Here is a 19671-nt window from a genome sequence, read left to right on the forward strand (position 1 = left end):
ATGGGTCTGTAAAACCTCTGGTATGACCAAGGACAGAAAAGATGAAGGTTCTGCTTTCTGAAGAGATATGTTCAAGTAAATCAAATAAAGAAGGTGACTCAGAAGCTTCTGCCTCTGCACCTCACAACCCAGGAACACGATAATATTCAATTAAATTGAAGGTGTGAAAACCAGGACTGACACAAAAATACCTCTCTATAGTAACTGAACTGTGGATCTCAATGCTACCAGAAGTCACCAAATCCAACAGCTTAGCAAAACTCACAAGGAAGGGCTAGACATTTATAAAGACATCAAGATTATTGAGGTTTTATCATACAAAATGCCATGAACAGTGATTTTGGCCAATACATCACTTGCAAACTATGTCAAGAGTGTGCGTGGGAAGCTATAGGTAGGTTCTTGCATCTTGCCTTGTAGTATCTGGCACAGATACAACAGCAGAAAGACTAAAATTTGGTTCTGAAGTTAAATGAGTAAGAAAAGGGTATAGAGGCATTGCATGTATACTATTTTAACCTAACACATAGATTTACTTATTTTCTTTGCAGTATCAGCTCAGGTGTATAAAATACAACTATACAGAATAATCCTTTCTTTCTGTAACAGCTTGACCAATATGGCATGATTCAAAGAATTAGTAAGTTGGTTTTTTTTTTTAAGTGCAAGGAAAACTACTATTAAAAGTTACCTGTTGGTGATATGTGTGTGTGTGCATGCACTGGAAATAATTTTCCTTGGATGCTGAAATTTTTACAGAACCTTTTTATTTCCATGTGTCAATTTTACTACAAACAACGTGTGTGTATGACTTCTTTTGGAAGATAATGTAACAGCTGGGAAAAAAATATACTATCTCTCCCCAGTGTTTTCCCTAGTGCTGTATATAGCTTGCTATATATTATTTCTAGATATATTTTTATTTTATCTTTATATATATACTATTATTTCTATATATGAATTTCTTTACTAGTGAATACTGTTGTTTCAGCATAGCTATCTCCCAACTGTCATCTGGCTTCACTTAAGTTATTCTGAAAGACTTGGGGTTTTATTATTTTTCATTTTACACCCAACTCAAATAGTAACTCATAAAAATGCAGATCAGCAAAATGAGAAAAAGAAAAGGTCAGCACAATCAGGAAAATTTTTAAAGAGGTTTATTTTGTGCAATCATTTTTTAATGCTTTCCCCTTCTACAAGGTTACTATTTTCTATTTGAAAGTCATTTGTTGCAAGAAAAGTATATCCCCTATTCATATACTACCTTAATAATACATACAGATACATTCTTAGGTTTAATATATTTGGAAATGGAAATTTGTCACAAAAGCATATTAATTGACTTTTATTCCATTTTGACTTACCTACATTGTTTGACACAAGCCTTTGGCACAGCTGTAATTCAATGCTATTAGTTAACTTCTCTCTGAATTGGGCTGGAGCTGAGGCATCACAAAATAAAGATAGGCTCCCGAATGCCTTTTTGGAGTTGGTGCTGTATCCTCAAAAGCTGGAACAGAACTCTACCAACATTGCATTTCTGTACATGATATATTCTTAATATGAGGCCAGCTTTTAATTACTGAACCCTGTCCCAGTTAGGCTTGAGCCCATCAGCAGTCATTCCTAGAGATTACACTTTATTTACAATAAATTTGACAGCCTAGCATCTGACCATTTACTGCTTTGTTCTGGCTAGTCATAGTGCATTCTAATTCATTGAGCCATATCTTTGCTTCTTCACAGAAGTTTTTCTCAGCACTTAATTTGCCTAGCGAAATCTGTATTATTCCAATATTATGTATTAGATACATAATGAGTCAGACTTCTTCATAAAAAATACTGATAAAATTACCATTAAACTAGTTTCTGATATGCCTCACTGTATACACATACACACAATCACACCACTGTATTTTTTAATAGATACGCAGATATTTTTTTAAACTGTAGGAGACCTCTCTGATGATGTCTAAATGAACACAAGTGGGTCAAATAGCAAGTTCAGGTTTATGTGGTTACTACAGTTGCCAGGATTCGAAAAAGAGATCTGTCAGTTCCAGCAGAGAATTGACTGCCTAAAAGGAAAACAATCTAAGTAATGAACTTAAAAAATGTTGCGAAGCTGAAGCAAAACTGGGATTAAAACCAAACAGAAGAGCAGTTATGCTGGTACACTTCTCAGTATATCTTTGGCTGTATTACCTTTCCCTTAGGGGCACCCAGAGGAGCTTTAGAAACTGTAGCCTAGTATATACAAGCCAATGCTGAGTTTCTGTGTCATTCAAGCAAGACAGCGCTTAACCACGAGGTAAAATCAGCTAATAAAGTTCTGAATCACATTAATTCCCTTTAAATTCTGACGCAACTTCAGCACTGAAGGCCCTGTATTTTAGTGGCAAAGTCTACCTGACTTGGTCTGTTCCAAGAGTCTCAGGTCTTCGCAGCACAGACTTACATCTCCTTCACTGTGTCTTCTCTGGAGGAATAATCTCCTGCTCAAAGTGGGGTGATCAGCACCTCTTCCATCTCACAGAATTCTAGGTGGAGTGCAGAGCTTAATGATATTTAAGATCCTGTACCAGTAATAGAAATGTATTTTGTAATGTACCATCATTTCAGCCACTGATGAAGTCAATATGCCTGTGCAGTAAAGCTTAGCAGCTAAATTAGACTACCTGTAAGAGTATAGTTAGCCCCCCCATAACTGTGTACACTCTCTTTTTTCACTTAAATATACTTTCAGAAAGTTAACCTATGCTCAGTTACTGAAAGCACAGCCTAACAAAACTTCACTGGCTCACTGGAACCAACATAGTGGTAGCACTGGAAACATCAGAAACAACACTGCCTTCCTCTTTCCAACAGTCATCACGGCACTGGCTCTTCAATTCCAAATGTTTGCCACATGTAGGTACGATAAACAGTAGAGAAATGTTTGTCCTTAATAATCTTTCCCCTTTACCTTCCTTTCCTTTTCCTGCTCTTGCTCCCTTTTTGGTTTGTGGAACTTTTCCCATGTATTAATTTTCCCCCCCTTTATTTCAGTGAGTCGTGATTGTGGAGTAACTCGAGTCCCAGGTACTTCCACCTGAGCAAGGTTCTGTAAAAAGGAAAAGATGGGGTTTGGATTTGCTTTGAATGTCTTTGCAGCTGTGAAACGTGGATGGCAGTGTTACTGGAACAAACTCTTTTGAGAGGTTTCCTGTACTTCCTGCTTCCAATACTGCCAAGAATATTCCTAAGGCAGCTTTTCCACAGCGACTTGGAATTTCACACTCTAGATGAAAGCAAATCAAAAGAAAAAGAAAAGCAGAGTTTAAAAGAAATAGAGTATTTCAGGTTCGCTGTGTTAAATTCAAGAAATGAACACACTTAAAGGAAAAGATTCCTTCTTTTTCCCTCCCTTCACCAACTGATAATTTCCTACTTAATATTTCCTTCTGATTTCCCTGCAATCTGTCAACAGTGTCCCAGAAGTTGCTTCTGCTTTATCTGTTATTTACTGGCAACTGCAAAGTGACCTTTCAGACAAAAAGTCCACAGGCAAACACTTCATGGATATCAAATAGCCTCTGGATCTCTGCTTATAGATGGAAGCAATTGAAGTAGCACAGGAGCGTATCTGGTTTATCCAAGCTTTTAAAAGGTGTTGCCCCCTCTCAGCCTGTGGAAATCTAGTCCTGCAGGACTTTATTCTCTCTGTGCTTAAGAGTTCAACATCAAGAACCATATAATGTTTTACCCATTAAATTCAAGGCAAAAAACAGGAAGGCAGCTCTGCTCCCCATGACCTATAGGAAAGGTTGCCGGCCTCTTGAGAAACCCACCAAAGCATGCTCCATTCCATGTGTGTACAATCGCTCACATGAGAAATATTTCCATCTTCAGCTTCTCTGAGGACACCTGTTTAACTTCTGACTTCTTTTTTTTTTAAAAAAAAAAGCACCTTATCATCAGCTGAAAAACAAGGGGATGTATTAGAGTTGGCTCTGGAGCCGCTGCTGAACTCTTACATGTGCTATGCTTTGTGCCAAGGAAGGAATTACAGCAGTTGGGTCTCACAGGCACTGCTGTCTGTGGCATAACTGAGAGAACAGCTTCCAAGCTCTGCAGATTTAATGAGTCTGACCACACTTCTCACATCCCAAAGCAGAGCACCTGGACCCTGAAGCAAACATTCACTTCCTAAGGACCATATAGAGAGGGCCTACTGCTAGCAATAAACACCCAGAAGACACTGATTTAGTAGAATATATTAATGGAAAAGAAAAGGTGCCCAGATCCCAGGGTCAGATTGCCTGATATAAGTATATGTCTTGCTGTGAGAGTAACTTTGCTAACATCATATGATAATGCATGCAAGTCTCTTCATTTATCTTTTATTGCTTATCATTTATTTAGTATGATATATTTTATCATATTAAATATACATATAGACAGTGATGGAGAATACATGTTTTAAACAGTCATCTACTGGTGTAAAAATCCAGATGAATGCTTATGGTTTTGGAGGTCTTCATTCAAATACAGATGAAGAACTTTACACGAGCCAGTTCTATCTGTGTGGTCACCGATGTACTTTTTTTCAGAGGCTGAGTGTGTAAAGCCACTGCCTTCACTTGCAGAGAGATGAAGAGAACCCCCATCTCTTGCTTCTCTAATCCTATTATTCTGCATTTCATAGCCCAGAAACTTCAAGGTCCAGCTGAAAAATTCTTAGAGCATACTTCCTTTTGCCAAGGGCTAATATATTATTCTCAGAAAGGTGCAGAGGGTTCGTTCCAGATACAGTATCAGCTTTTCCCTCATGCTCCTCAGATGTCTATTTTTTACAGGAGCTGCTGCTAATCTTCTCTGTCAGAAACACAGGAGAAAGAAGTCACAGCCACAGTATTCATAGAGAATATGAAAAGAAATATTGTACTTTTCAGGGAAGAACACAGCTTGGGAGGGAATGAGAATGAATTATACTGAATCATTTTCACTCACTGAATATAGTACAGAATAGGAGGGGGAGAGAACTGTGAAGATATTTGCCTCAGTCATTCTATAAAGTAATAGCTAAATTTTCTCAGGACTCCTTTAAAAGCTGTATGAAACATTTAGTCTAGATACTTTCTGTACAAGGACTTAGTGGAGCAAAATCATACAGAAAAAAAACCCAGCACAGGCTGATTTAATGGTGGTGGGCAGACTGACACAATTCAAAGGGAATAAAGAAGGGTTATGATGGTCGAGCACTTTCAAAGGGATTTCAAAGGATTCTCTGCCTTCTACCAAGCACAGTGTAAATAAGATAATTTGCCCTATGAGAGCAAAGAGGATGTGTGTGCCCTCAGAAGCAGCCCACATAGGTATATATATCTATAGGTATATTTGTGTGGAAGGGGTAAAAAAAGACCCACCCTATTGCAATGTTACTATAAAACAATGTTATACCACTGTAGAAGAGATCATGGAGATGTTGCATTGGTTTCATTACACTTGTGCAAAATCACATCACATTATACTGGTAAAAAATGTACTTTTAGAATCATAGAATCATAGAACAGTTAGGGTTGGAAAGGACCTCAAGATCATCTAGTTCCAACCCCCCTGCCATGGACAGGTACAAGTACAGTCTAACTGACCACAAAGGAAGAGTGAAAATGTCTCTCTTAAAAATGAAAGGCCTTTATTTAATGCAAGAACCCTATGTGTGCCTTGCCTGGATCAGCTCCTGTAGAGTGAAAGCTAGCTATATGAAACAAGAAATACCTCTTATTTTTATTTATTTTTATCTTTATTTGTTAAAAAATACTGCTTTTAACTTTAGATTTTTATTAAACCATTTCAGTTAACTACATTTTGATAAAAGTTACTCTGGTCATTCTGGAGAGGAAATACCATCAAGAAGATGAGCGGGTAATCTGACACCCTTCTAAATTTGAAATCATTTGAAGAGAATGAGCTAAACTCTTTTTTATGTTCATAAACAGTGCTATGTGTAGGCCTGCATTCTGGTAACATGCACCAACAGGTGATGAGGAGGAGGGATGAGAACTGAAATTTGAAAGGGGTAAAAGTTAGGAGGAGATGAGCACATACCCTAGGATTACAGTTAGGAAATACTTCCCTGCCTCAGTGGTTCTTGGATGAAGAAATAAATGCATCTCTCTATGGAGAGACAGAAATTTCTGTAACACCAGTTCACAATGTTTACCCGAGTCCATTTTTCACTGACTCATCTCCACACTGTGCTGCTGCAAGTTGGCCTCTACTTGGGAACACAGCTTGGCAGGAAAGATTCCTCTGCTTGCACAAGGTCTTCTTACTGACTAGGGGCCAAGTTCTCTACTGGAGCTGGAAAATGTGCCAAAAAAGTGTAACTTGGTTTGTTTTCCTTTTTGTTCTCAGTCATAAAATGGAGTTGCTGCCCTGCACCACAGAAGATGCAAGTTAGGGCAGTGCTATGATTCAACTGGGTAGGCAGGGAGAAAAGTATGTGCTGGATGTGCAGGGTATGTTAGTCAAGCCAGCTGGAAGAAAACAAATGGAGAACATTTTTCTGACAACATGAATAAAAAGGATGCCACTGTGCCAGAGGAAGGGAATGGGGAGCTGCTTTTCCCATTCCTTGCAAGATGAAATCTAAGGCCTCCAGGGAAGATCTTACCAATAGCAAGGATGCCTCCGATACACAGCCCAGAACTCCTCTTCCTAAATCCCATTTAATTTAAAATAAAAAGAATTCACCCTTTCTTTGGGAAAAAAAAATTAATCTACAAAGCACTTTAATGAGAAAGCCTTACTGAGATGAGTAATTCTTGTTGGAGAACAGCACCTGAAATAAGATTTTTTTTTGTGTTTGGTCTCAATCTATGCACACGTTCAAAGGGAATCTGTAAAGGATTGTGGTATGATCTGAAGGCTAGACCATGAAATTAGAAAAAAATTATCAGAAAGACGGTGCACACTTCTAATGACCTGGGTAATTCAACATTGGAACAATTTATTAAGATTGGGCTGGATTTTCCATTAGTTTAACATGTTTGTACTTACACTGCTTCATAACATGATATCTTGCAGCAAATTTGTAAACATAGTTTGGTAACACAGATTTTTGCTTCAACTTGCACCAAGTGCACATACAGATTTAAAATCATTGACAGGAAGACTAATAAAAAAAATGAAATCACAGTCTCGGCTACTCTGGTAATCCCACCCACCTTTCATATGATACAGGAAGATTTCAAACAATCTCCGAAAGGGCAGAAAAGAAAACTAATATTCATAAGAGATTTATAAGTAATGCCAAAGATTCATTTCCGTTTGGAACAGATGGTCAGGCAAAGGCATTCTGGATAATTTAGCAAAAGCCTGCACTTCAACTAGCTAACAAAAGCATCAGTTTAATCTTCCATCTAGTTGCACAGGATAGCCTGTGTATTGAGTATTAAAGATCAGGAAATACCTGCATTGCTTAAAAATTAGCACGCTGACAAGACTAGGGCAGATCCAGAATTATGAACAGCATTACTGCTTTTAATGAAAATAAATTAAAATTGCAAGTGAAGAGAAAGTTAACCAAGGCTTATAAAATTATTGAAAGGAATGAGAGATTGAGAGCTGAGCAAATCAGGAGAAATCTAACATGATTATAATGAATGGGAGATACCTAAAATATCACCGAGATGTTGTGGTGGAAGCCGTGTTGGATAAATGCAGTAAGTTTGATAGACAATCAAAACTAAGTTTTCCTTCATTTCTTTAAAGCAAACTAAGAAACCATAATATGACACAGTTACAGTATTAGATGGATAATCTCAATGACAAGAATAGAAACATGCTTTCATACCTTGGGAAGTCTTTTATCTCAGGAGACAATCCAGAAGGGATTCACTGACATGTCTTTTCCTCTGGGAATAAAAAGGAGTGGTGGTAACATTATGCCTATGTTGCTTTTCTTCCTTCTACTCTCCCTGTAATAAACAAGCAGCAATTTTGGCTTACTGCTATCACATATACCTTAGTAATTCCTAAACAGACCACAGTAGTCTCACCTAGGTCTGTAAATGGCTGTAACTACAAACTCTCAGATCTGCCCTATTTTCATTACTGAAGCTGTTATTGTTTTCTAGCACTACTGATGCCCTTGCAGTGCAACTCTACTTTTGTTTGTATTTTCAGAAAATAGTTTGTGGAAAAAAATAAAATTAATGATCTTTGGGGAAACAATATCACCAGGTAATTACAGACTATATAAATTCTGGAATTAGAAGGCAGTTCTAGAAATGGAATTGATATTGTCGTAGGGAAAATACTACTCATCTTGTCTGATGCAGCAAAACAGTTTGGTGAGTGTTCCCCTACCCTCTGCTCCTTCCAACTGAACCATGGGCATGGCTAGTAGCTGATGTTAGATGTCCTATTGGGAGGATGGTGAGGATGTCTAAAACTGTTCTTTGACTCCAAACCCCTTCCAGAGCAGCTAAACCAGGCAACTGAGAGGCTGCTGTGGTACTACTGCACATTAATTTAAACACTGCTGCCTCAGAACACCAGGAGAGGCCACCTGATGAAGTATTTGAGGAATGATGGCCTTATGCCATCAGACGCCCATTCAGGACATCCTGGCTTTTGCCAGCCCTTGCCATCGACTTCCTCCGTCACCTTGGGACAACCTATATCTTATTTTCTGTAGGTAAAACAGAGATAGAAATAATGTCCTGCACTGCAGACTGTGAGGGTAGAATTAGTAAATGTTCAGGAACTGCCCAAAACCAAGAGCATGCACAGTGAAGGAAAACAGTGGAAGAAATAAGTGTGATAAAGGCATCACAGCAGTGTTTCAGTGACATGGAATGAATTTCAACATCCAGCAGTGATAAACCTGTATGTCAGATCCAGAACCAGGAAAATCAGAATGAGGATTTTCCCACAGTAGCGGGAATAGAATAGCGGTTTCATGGCACTGATTGCTTACCTGTGTGATCTTCAACACATTCTGCTGGGAAAATGTGACTGCTAAAACAGTTCAGTTACACATGCTACCCTGAAGGCTGTATCTGAATAAATACAATATATCTGATTTAAGTAAGTGTGAGTTAAACAGCGCCTACCCTTTGGAATAATGAAATGTGAAAAAGTGACTTGAAAATTTACTCCTTAGAGAAGTATATTAGTATTTTTCCTGAATTAAACATTATAGGCATGGCTGCTGTTAGGATACTTGGGGTTATAAAATATAATTAGACAGCTTATTCTATATCCTCTTTATTTTATATAATTTCATCATCTATTTTGCACAGGAAGCTTTTAGAAAATTGCTGTAGAAGTTGCAACAAAAAACTGAATTGCTGTGAGAGAACAGAAAATACTTTTCCAGGATCATAGAATCACAGAATCATAGAATAGTTAGGTTTGGAAAGGACCTTAAGATTATTTCAAACTTTATTTTTTTCCCCTGTAGAATAATAAATAACACTTAACGAGTAAAGATTGCCTCACATGAAACAACAAAAATAAACACAAACTACAGTCAGTTCCCTGCCTGGGCTCCTCGATGGGGAGTGCCATCCCGAGACAGAAGCAGTAGGGGATGCTCTAGGCTCAGTGTAGCCTGCAAGGGCAGAGTTTGACCATTACAGCTACCATCCACCACATGAGATTTAGGCTTTCAGGACTCCTGGATGCCAAACTGTTTTGCTATTTGAAGCAAACAATCAACAGGCTAAACCAACTCTGACAGAATACACACCAAATTGCATTAGCAACAGCTACCTGACAGGCCTTCAACATGGCTGTCAATGTGAAGTCATCATTAACAGTAGGTGCTGTAATGGGAAGCAGTGTTTGGTCCAGTCCATGCAAAATGACTGCAGACAAGATTTTCAGGTGACACAAAGGCTGCTGGAATGGCGTACAAGGAGGACAGGGCAACTGCAAAGTGACACAAATTACCTGAAAAATTCATGGAATCGTAGACATTTGGCCTCTTCAATAAAACATGTTTTTCTGAAATCAGCTACAGACATGCACAGAATACGTGTAACCAGGAATGAAGGCGTTCCAGTGGAATGGTTCGTGTGGTGAGGAACCTTAAATCAATTTGAAAGTCACAAAGGACACGCAGTTCATTAGAGGCAGAGGAATACTCCTTTCCTCTCAGGAGGGGTTATTTCTTCCTCTAAATAGCTTGTGTGAAACTAATACTAAAATATTGTATTTACTTTTGATGTCCACTGGAGAAGGTGTGAAAAAAAGACTCAGCTCCTATTCAGGAATAGAGAAAGTGCCATATAATGGTAAGACTCTAAGGACCCAATCTGTTCAGCTTCTGAAAAAAATTAAAAATTGGAATACAGATGTACAATCATAAAAGAAAAACATCAGGTGCCAAATGACTTCTGAATGTCTTCTGAATAAAGATAGTATAAGCCTGGAATCTGTAGCCAGACAAAAAATCAACCTAGAAAGAAGGCATGCATACTTTTAACTCAGATACTAACCACTGAAAGAGATTTACACTGGGAGGAAATAGATTCTTCATATTTTTCTGCTTTGAATCATAACTGGATGCTGTTCTTCATGTTTAATCAGGTAACAGTTACCTTCTAGTTAAACAGAATTTACTAGGTTTGGGTAATGGAATAGGAATTAACGCATAGGAAATGGCAACCTGGTAAGCTTGTCTTTAGCAAGAGACTCTATATTTAACAAGTCTACTCTATAAGCAAACAATGAGACAAATAGGACAATGAGAACAGTTATTATTTGTTCATGAATTTAGCTGAATTTAAGATCTTTTTATATTAAATTATTTCCTTTGTATCTCTGAGGAACAGCCGTGACTAATATGAGAAAGACATGATTTTAGCTGGATTTTAAGGACTTTCTTCTAGTACAAGCCTTCATGCTGGTCTTTGCTGGCATGGATGAGAAGAAAACAGATGTCAGTGAGATCTCAGCATGCTGAATCTGTAATAGAGAAAATCTTCCACTGATTTTAATATAATGATCCCACAAGTTTAGTCAGTGCACGGAAGTCAGAAAGTGATTGGAAAGAAACAACAGGAACCAGGAAGGGCACCTTTTCATCTCAACTTGCTTGTTATCTGGGGATACTCACATACTAACAAGTTTAATGACTTTCCGTGTTAATGACTTGTAGCTGGGGCTGTGGGAGGCTGAGGAGAGCAGTGGAATGGAAGCAGCACGAAGTGTTCCTCCTGACGCACACCAGGCACTTCTTGTCCTTCTTGTGTTGCCATTCTATGCAGGGGTGCTTCTAAGCAGACTTTCACATATGATGTCAAAAGCAAAATTAATCATTTAGCCTTCTTCCTTTCAAAGAGAAGGAAACAAAATCATGTGGCAGTAAAAATCTCAGAAGCTGTGAGTTGCTCACTGGCACTGAAGGCCAGGCCTGTGCGCTCCCTCTGCACCTCTGCAAATTCTTCTTTGTGGAGGTGAATGTTTGTTAACTGCAGATACTTTCTTCTGTTGCCCAAGCAGAATGATTAATTTCCAAATCCTCCATAGCTACATAGTAATAACAGATCAATTATTTAAGTATATTAGAAATAGGTGTTGCTAAGAAATTGCTTAGCAATTGCTTGAGAGCCTGAACAATTTGGTAATGATAAACACCACTGACGAAAAGCCTCCAAATATACTCTTTATCAGCACTAACTATATTCACTTCACCCAGAGTGATGTAATGAAATCTGCTAATGAAAGCCCAAAAACTGGAACCAATCACTGTAAGAAAGGTATGCTGTCAGAGAAAAAGGGTTGCCCAAAGGTAAGACTTTACTAGTTACACTTTTAGCTTCAAGGTTTTGCCAATATTCAAATCTTTGAAGTTGTTCGGGTTTTGTTTCTGTTTGTTTGTTTGTTTGTTTGTTTGTGGTTTTTTTTTTTTTTTTTTTGTTTGATGGGGTTTTTTGGTTTTGGTTTGGTTTGGTTTTTTTTTGGGGGGTGTGGGTTTTTTGTTATTTTGGTTTTGGTATTTTGGGCTTTTGGGGGCTTTTTTTTGTTTGTTTTGTTTAGTTTTGTTTTTGTTAAGAAGAAACCAGATGATGGTAGCTGAGGTATTTCTCTAATGACAGTCAGTTCACTCTCCCAAAATGTTCCTTTTAACCAACTTGCAATTCCTCCATGCCCTGTACAGTACCAGTCACAGCTTGGTACTCTTCATTTTCTCACAGGGCCATCTCTCCAGATATACTGGATTCTGATAATAGTGATATCCTTTCCCAATCTGTGCTCTATATTCTTATAATGAAGAACCATTAGTACTTGTAGAGCCCTCTTGATTTTCTCCTGCATGTGGTTCTGGGCTGCTAATCTTGAAGCAAAGCCACATTTAAAGGAAGAATAAACATGCCCTTGCCAAAGTGATTCTCCAAAATGATCTTTTTAAGCAAATCTAAGGAATTACAACAAACATCACAGCCTGCACTAATTTGAGATGATTAAATACTTGACTTTTACTGAGAGTCTGATGTTTACAAGGAATTTAAAAATACGTTTTTCAGGCTACACTGGTCTGACGTTTCAGGAGCCTGTTCTCCACTTGTTATGGAAATTCACAATAACACTAATTAATCAGTTTTATTACTTCAGTCACAAGGTAAACTGTAGCAGCGTTGCCCTGATTTTTGATTGAAATGAATGGAATTAATGAAATAACTTTTAACCATATCATGGAATATGCCTTTGTTGCAACATTAACTCAAATCCAGACACTTAATTGGATTTCTTTCATGCTGTTAAACTGTATTTCTATCTATTATTACTAACCTGCTTGTCAGGGGTGAAAAGAATTCTTTTTCAGGGAAAGAGAATATTTTTGTATTTTCACACTCACCGGTCTGCCTTTTATAAAACCCCTCTCCTTCATCAAGACTTTGATATGGGTCCCACAAAAATGAATTTAAGTATGTTATTGAGTACTCTGCTGAAGAGGAATGGGATGCTGAAGTGAAGCTTATGTTATATAAATGCTAAATTAAATCTTACACTCTTTCCCTCTGTGCGTTCTCTGCCTCCTCTTGGAAATGGAAAAAAAAAATAAAATTAAGATTCCTGAGAATAAAATTCATTAAGCCAGTAATCAGCAGGTATATTGTGTATTCCAGCATTTTTCTCTGAGCTAAACATAATTTATAGTATCTGTAGTATGAAATAAACTAGATTTTAACTGCTTTGATTGCAGATTGACAATGAGTGTTCACTGGGCTTAAAACAAGATGACAAAAGGAACCCATAGTTCGTCCGCAAATGTTACATACTGAAAACTACCAAGTATTTTTCCTTCCCAAGACTGGTGTACAATGCAAAACAACAGCCAGAAAAGGTACAATCCTTTGTTCATAGATCTTGGGGCTGGTGTGTGTGTGTGTGTGAGTGAGAGAGAATTCTGTAAAACATACCATATGTTATTTTCTTCCTTTCTTTTTCTTTCTTCAGAGATTTTCTGAACAACTTTTTAAGTAGAACCTGATCCAGCACCCCCATTTGCACTGAATAATGCCACTGGGAGGAATTCAGTATCCCCTTGTAGTTTAAGGAGAACAGACATCCTCATTTCTTTTGTCTAACTGCATTGTGGAAATTGCTCTTACTCTTTGCCGTCAGCTAAATCTGAAGCTCCCCCAACTGAAAGAAATTTTAACAGCAAGTCAATTCCTACTTTACTCCCCACACGCTGCAGCCCAGTATCTGACCTTGTATGTTCTAACTTTGGGTGCTGTGTCCATAGAAAGGGTTCTGTGGTAGAAAGCTAATGCTCTTTATAAAAGGCAGCTTTTAAAGTGTGGATAGCTGTGTTAAAGCATGAGTGGTGGCTGCTGAACATGCACTGCCTGAAACATAGAGAAAGAAAAAGCAGTTTATTTTATGCAGTGTGATCACAAACTCCTAAATTTCAATGCTGTTTAGATGATACCTCAGATAACCTACTATGTACAGTCCTGCATGGATGGAAACACGAGGGCTCTTTCATCAGCTTGAAATCCAATCAGCACCCATTTCTTCCAGGGAGAAAGAGAAACTTGCAGGCTTTAATGGTGTGATTCACTTTCGAGAAAGCCTCATGTCCCAGCAGATGCAGAAAACTTTTGGATGTCTTCAGACACTAATGACTCCATTAGTTGTGAGAACTCATGCTTCATGACAGAACTTCACATCTTACAACATGACCCCCACACAGACTGTCATTTTATATTTACTTACCATCCTTGGCACATCCTTCCACTGGTCTTTATCTGTAGCAAGGATAGTGGTTTGTCTCCAACTTTATACTTTTACAACACCACCACCATAACAGTAATCAAAAGTTAACGTGATAACATTTTTCCACACTTACACGATTCTAAAAAGCAATTCAGCATGGTATACTATGTTCAGGGACCACAGATCACAAGGCAAGACATTCTTGCTTCTGGTTTTCCCTTTTTATTTCTTTCTTCCTCTTTTTCCTGCAGTTATCCTTCTCATTCTTCAGGCTGCCTTGATGTACAAATGATGATCCAGGTTCACAGCTATCAATGATACATGGAAAAAGAACATAAACCTCCTCAGGCTGATCCTCCCAAAGACATGCATGTCACCAAGAGCAGATCAGAGAGTCACAATCAGACCTGCCTTTTTCTAGTACCCATATAGCATGCAGAGTAATAGAAGGCTTGAGACAACTCAAAAACAGTAAGTAAATCCCCCCTTGCTCTCTCTCCCCCTACCCACTCTTTTTCTAGATGTCTTAAAAAACATGGATAGAGAGACCAGTTACTGACTTACACCAAATATCAATTGGTATTCAAACATGACTTTGAACACATACATCTGCCTGAGTAAAGTGGCAACTCCCTCACTATGTCTGCCCAGCGATTAGGAGGACAGCTGGTTCTCCTTCATTGTATAGGACTGTGGTTTCAGTATGTCTGGTAGCCGGTTTTGAACTGTTTGCTGTGTTTACCTCTCTTACCTTCCCTGAGACCAGGCATGTAACATATTCTGAGACATAACTAACCTGTGAAATCCTGCTGTGAGAGTGTGGGAACTCGTCACAACATGGTATTACCAAAATCTAGAGACATTTGTGTTGTTGGAGTGAAAAAAAGTTTTGCCTGAGAGTAGACAGGAAAATTGCAACATGTTTCTTTCACATCAGGATCATCAAAATCATCAGGATTTTGTTTTCAGCAAAACATTTGTAAAGGCTTCCAAATGATAACTATTTTCTAACCCCCTCTAAATCCAACTTTTGTCCTGTACCAGATCAAGTATCAGTTTCAAGGGAATCAGCCTAAGCCTTACAAAACTTACTCCCATTGTGTACTCTGCAGACACACTTGTGGCACATTTATTTAACATACAGGCATGCTGGAACTGATCCGCTGTTCTGCTCTCAACCAATAGCTTTCAAGGACTCCCATCTCTCCAGAGAGGGGACAGATACAAATTATTATGGAATTAAATGTTGTCAGAGAACAACGCTGTCTGGTTACTTCTGTCCAATAAAAGCCAAAGCAACCACAAAACTTTCATGGAAGAGGGTGGTCATTGACTCTTATGAGGATAACTCTTTATCACAGCACCTTGTTTCTGCTATGCCAAAATAAATTAAAATATCTTAGTCCTTCTTCATGTCCAGTTCAGCTTACACTTCTGATTTTGGTGTTTTTTTAAAGTGACCTTGGAAAGTCAGAAAGCTTACTATTTCTTTCTAATGCTGAAATGGAAAATGAATGCTCGTTGTGAAACACAGATGTATTTTAAACACAATGATTTATGTATTAAGTTGTAAACTAGACAGTATAATGTTTCAAAACCAGTTCTTACTTCCTTCATTTCTCTCCTAATGTTTAGTAAGAAAATGTTGATTCTTTCCTAAACTAGAAAGGTGCATCATACGAACTCATAATTTCTATCTTTGTCCCATTTGTACATATACCTGTGTCTTGATAGCTGATCCAAGCTAACTTAAAAAGTCTCACGTTTCCTCCAAGACAAAGCAGACATGTATTTTCTCAAAGACATGAACTTTATATATCACATTTTGGAGTATAGTTATTAATATTTCCTTTAAGGACATCAGTGGTACATTAAAAAAAAAAAAAGTGAGAAATCAGAGAACACTTAAGTTCCTCATCACTCACTGAATAGTCTGAATCTTAAAGGTAGACAGATTTCTAAGAAAATTAATTACTCCTCCTAAGGCCCATACACTATGAAAAATAACAGTGAATATTAAACACTTATGTAGATACACATTATCTTTTTATAGTTACTATTTATAGGTAACTTCCAGGATTCCATTTCTATGTTCTCTCCAGTATATTCACTACAAAACGTAATTCTAAAATATGACAAGTGTTGTTTGTAAGTTTTTGTTAATAACAGCTTTATTCTGTTTCAGAGCTGAAAATATGCAAATTACTAGGGTTTGGCAGTATATGTCTGCAGTTAAGTTTCTTTTTAAGAAAGGTCATGCAATGTTGGAGCATTCAACATGATTCATATTTTAGCGTGCACTAATTTTACGGATGTTTAATTTTCCAACTCTAATCCATTTATATAAATGTGACTTCTGAGTCAAGTGAGAGGTAGTTGAAAAGCAGCCTTATTTTAAATTTTACCAAAATGTTATAGCTGCTGAACAAATGAATCATCAATTCTACTTAACATAATTTATCTTGAAACTTATATGTGTGTATGCATTGTATCAATTATCACAGTTCACCAAGAATATGAAGTCAGTACATCCGTTAATCATCCATGCAGACACCTTGGAAAAGCGCAAAGTTTGAACTGTGTCTCAAATGATGTACATGTTGGAAGATGAAATTCTGTTTCAGAAATGAAATGGTTTAAAATATCATCCCTGAACCAAAAATAATAGTAATAAAAAGCTGAGTTTTAAAAATAAGTTTTTTAAAATATGAGTATTTAAAATGAACAAGAACAGAATTGCTGTATTTGATGCAAAAAAAAAAAAAAAAAAAAAAAAAAGAGGCAGGTTACTTTTATGAATGCCATAAAAATAAACCATTTTAATAGATACATAAATAAAAGGTTTAAAGTAGAATTTTCCCCCAGACATGAAGATGGCCTAGCTTCTGTACAGAAACTGAACAATATTCATGTGACTACTAAATTAAATAATCACTTTGTTACATTCAAAATAATTGGAGGCAAATACATAATGAAATGATGCACCTGAATCATTTTCCTTTCTCATCCTAGCAGTGTATACAGTATTTTCTTTTACAGTACTCTGAGGATATGGATCTGTTAAATAAAATCTCAATAATAGAGTGGAAATAAAATTAAAAATCAAAGGAAAAAAAACCAAATAATCCTAGCACCCAAAGGGGTACCTTGCATCAGCCCGTAATTAAAGTTTTAATGGATGAGAAATAAGTACTGTGCTGTAAAATAAATTAAGTCCTTTATGTATTGCTATATAGTTATCTTAAAGTGTTAAAATATTACATTCACTTTGGTGATGTGTTTTTCTCTATGCCTATAATAAATTACATCTGGCGTCTGCTAGCTCTTCATGTGTGTTGAATAACAACCTACTGGTTTTATTACAAATGGGGGGAGCTTCGCACATCTAGGACATTTAAAAAATATTTCTGATTTATGTAAGACAGACAAAGTCTAATTCGAAGCAGCTTTCCTCCCATCATGACCATGGCCCCCTGCCCAGCACCTCCAATAAGTTACTCTGGTGGCTTCAGGTTTTTGCTGTTGTGTCAAAGGTCATAGCTTGGCGACTAACACTTTCTGACCCATGGAGTTTCTCAAGTTTTGTTTTCCCTTTCTCTCTATGAATCATCTTGTAAATCTGAGAACATCTCACTAATATTCTCCATACTCTCCAAATATTCCAACTAATTTAGGCAAGAAACCACCATTTTTCCATCAAAAATTAGTTTACAGAAATGAGATATTACTGCTGTTGTCATCTAGAATTTAGCAGTGATGGGCAAGCACCATTCATCCTGTAGAGGAGAAAGTTTGTCATATAGATGCTTACGTACACTCAAGGCGAAGCTTTGAGATATCCTGTGCTGGTGAAATCAGAGAATAAAATTAAAGATGACAACCTTCATCCACAGTCCGGAGCTAGCATTTCTAGTATATTCTGTCTGAAGTTCAAGAATTTTGGCTAAGCTGACTTGGACTTGGCAAAAGAACGTGCTTAGAGTCTATGCACCAGCAAGACGTGAACGGCAATGTAATGACTGTCCTTTTTTCTGATTTGTTTTTTTCTTGTTCTTGTTCTTCTTTTGCTTATTCACACCTTTACTTTTATCAGCTTTCTTTTTCTTCTCATCCTCTTTAAACCACGGACCCCAGACTCCTCCATTCAGCTTTGGGTTACTCCGAGGGTCCTTCGGTGGGTATCGAACAGGAACCGCTGTCTTATTGAACTGCGAAAGCCTCCGCAGCAGCTGCTTCACTACATCTGGATACCTTGTGGAGAGATCCACTCGTTCATAGGGATCAGCAGTGATGTTGAAGAGCCACACTGTTTTGCCAGCTGACCAAGAAACACGTTCGTTGTGCCAGCGGTTGGGGCCTGCGTTACTGAAAGCCTGTGGAGGTACCCAGTCGCTGTATCCTGGATTTCCTGTCAGTAGTTTCCAATGATTCACTCTGATGGCAGACTGAATCGCAGTGTTCCAGATCCCATAGCCAGCTGCCCAGGACCCATTTTTGGCTTTGGTATAAATTGGGTCAATGTTGTGCAAGATGTCTACCCGTGGAGAACGTCTGCCTTCACTAATGGTTTCCCATATATCATAACCATCCAGCTGGATATCTTCATCTATCTGCCCTTCTGCCAGGGTGATCAAAGTGGGGAACCAGTCTGTGATGTGCACAAGCTCCTTACACACAGACCCTTTGTTTTTCAGAAGGGGACTATGGACAAACCCAACAGCACGGATCCCTCCTTCCCAATAGGTCCCTTTGCTTCCTCGGAGAGGCCAGTTGCTTCCTCCAGCCATTGGCTGCCCACCATTATCTGAAGAATATATGATAATGCTATTCTCATAGTAGCCATACTGCTTTAAAGCAAGGGTTACATTGTTTATGGCTTCATCCAAACAAGCCAGCATTGCAGCATATCTTCGCCTATTGATGTTATTTATTGATCGATAATGTTCAAAGTACTTGCCTGGTGCCTGCAAAGGTGAATGAACAGCTTGGTAAGCAATATAGAGGAATATAGGTTTCCTGGGGTTATGAGAAGCCAAAATTTGTTGTACTTTCTGTGTGTACATCTGTGTGGAGTAGATGCCGTTGTCATGATCCCAAGCTGCATTGTCATTCTCGTACAGGTCATAGCCACATATCCCAGGGCTGTCACATTTGAAGTGGGTGTAATAGTCACCACTGCCTAACAGGGAGCCGAAGAAAGTGTCAAATCCTCTCTGCGTGGGCATGCATTCTCTGCGATAAAATCCCAAGTGCCATTTGCCAACCATGTGCGTTGAATAACCAACCTCCTTCAGCTTCTGAGGTAGCGTGATGTTATCTAGAGGTAAGCAATTGGGCTGGCTTGGCCGTATAATGGAGTGCTGAAGGCCAGTGTGTATCTGGTACCTAGAGAAAGACAGGAGACAGGCATTAGGCTGTGGTGGGGAGAAATGCTCAGAGCCTACT

At 38.1% G+C, this 19671-nt stretch overlaps 1 protein-coding gene across 2 annotated transcripts in view; it reads right to left on the bottom strand.

Moving 5' to 3' along the window:
• Positions 1-1142: 1142 nt before the first annotated feature.
• Positions 1143-19671, bottom strand: part of ARSJ (arylsulfatase family member J) — a 73597-nt gene continuing 55068 nt past the window's right edge. Inside the window, exons 2-6 of one of the 2 annotated variants that reach the window (XR_010614051.1) lie at positions 18042-19611; positions 10218-14534; positions 7844-10085; positions 3834-3963; positions 1143-3283 (exon numbers count right to left, since the gene is read on the bottom strand). Coding sequence is in view for 1 of the 2 variants with exons in the window: in XM_065686235.1 (XP_065542307.1) it covers positions 18210-19611 (1402 nt within the window). In the remaining variant the exon portion in view is untranslated. Of the gene's footprint in view, positions 3284-3833; positions 3964-7843; positions 10086-10217; positions 14535-16978; positions 19612-19671 lie in introns of those variants that run through there. The other variant, XM_065686235.1, reaches the window with a different exon arrangement.

Source organism: Lathamus discolor, chromosome 1, assembly GCF_037157495.1.
Source record: "Lathamus discolor isolate bLatDis1 chromosome 1, bLatDis1.hap1, whole genome shotgun sequence".
Lineage (NCBI taxonomy): Eukaryota > Metazoa > Chordata > Aves > Psittaciformes > Psittacidae > Lathamus > Lathamus discolor.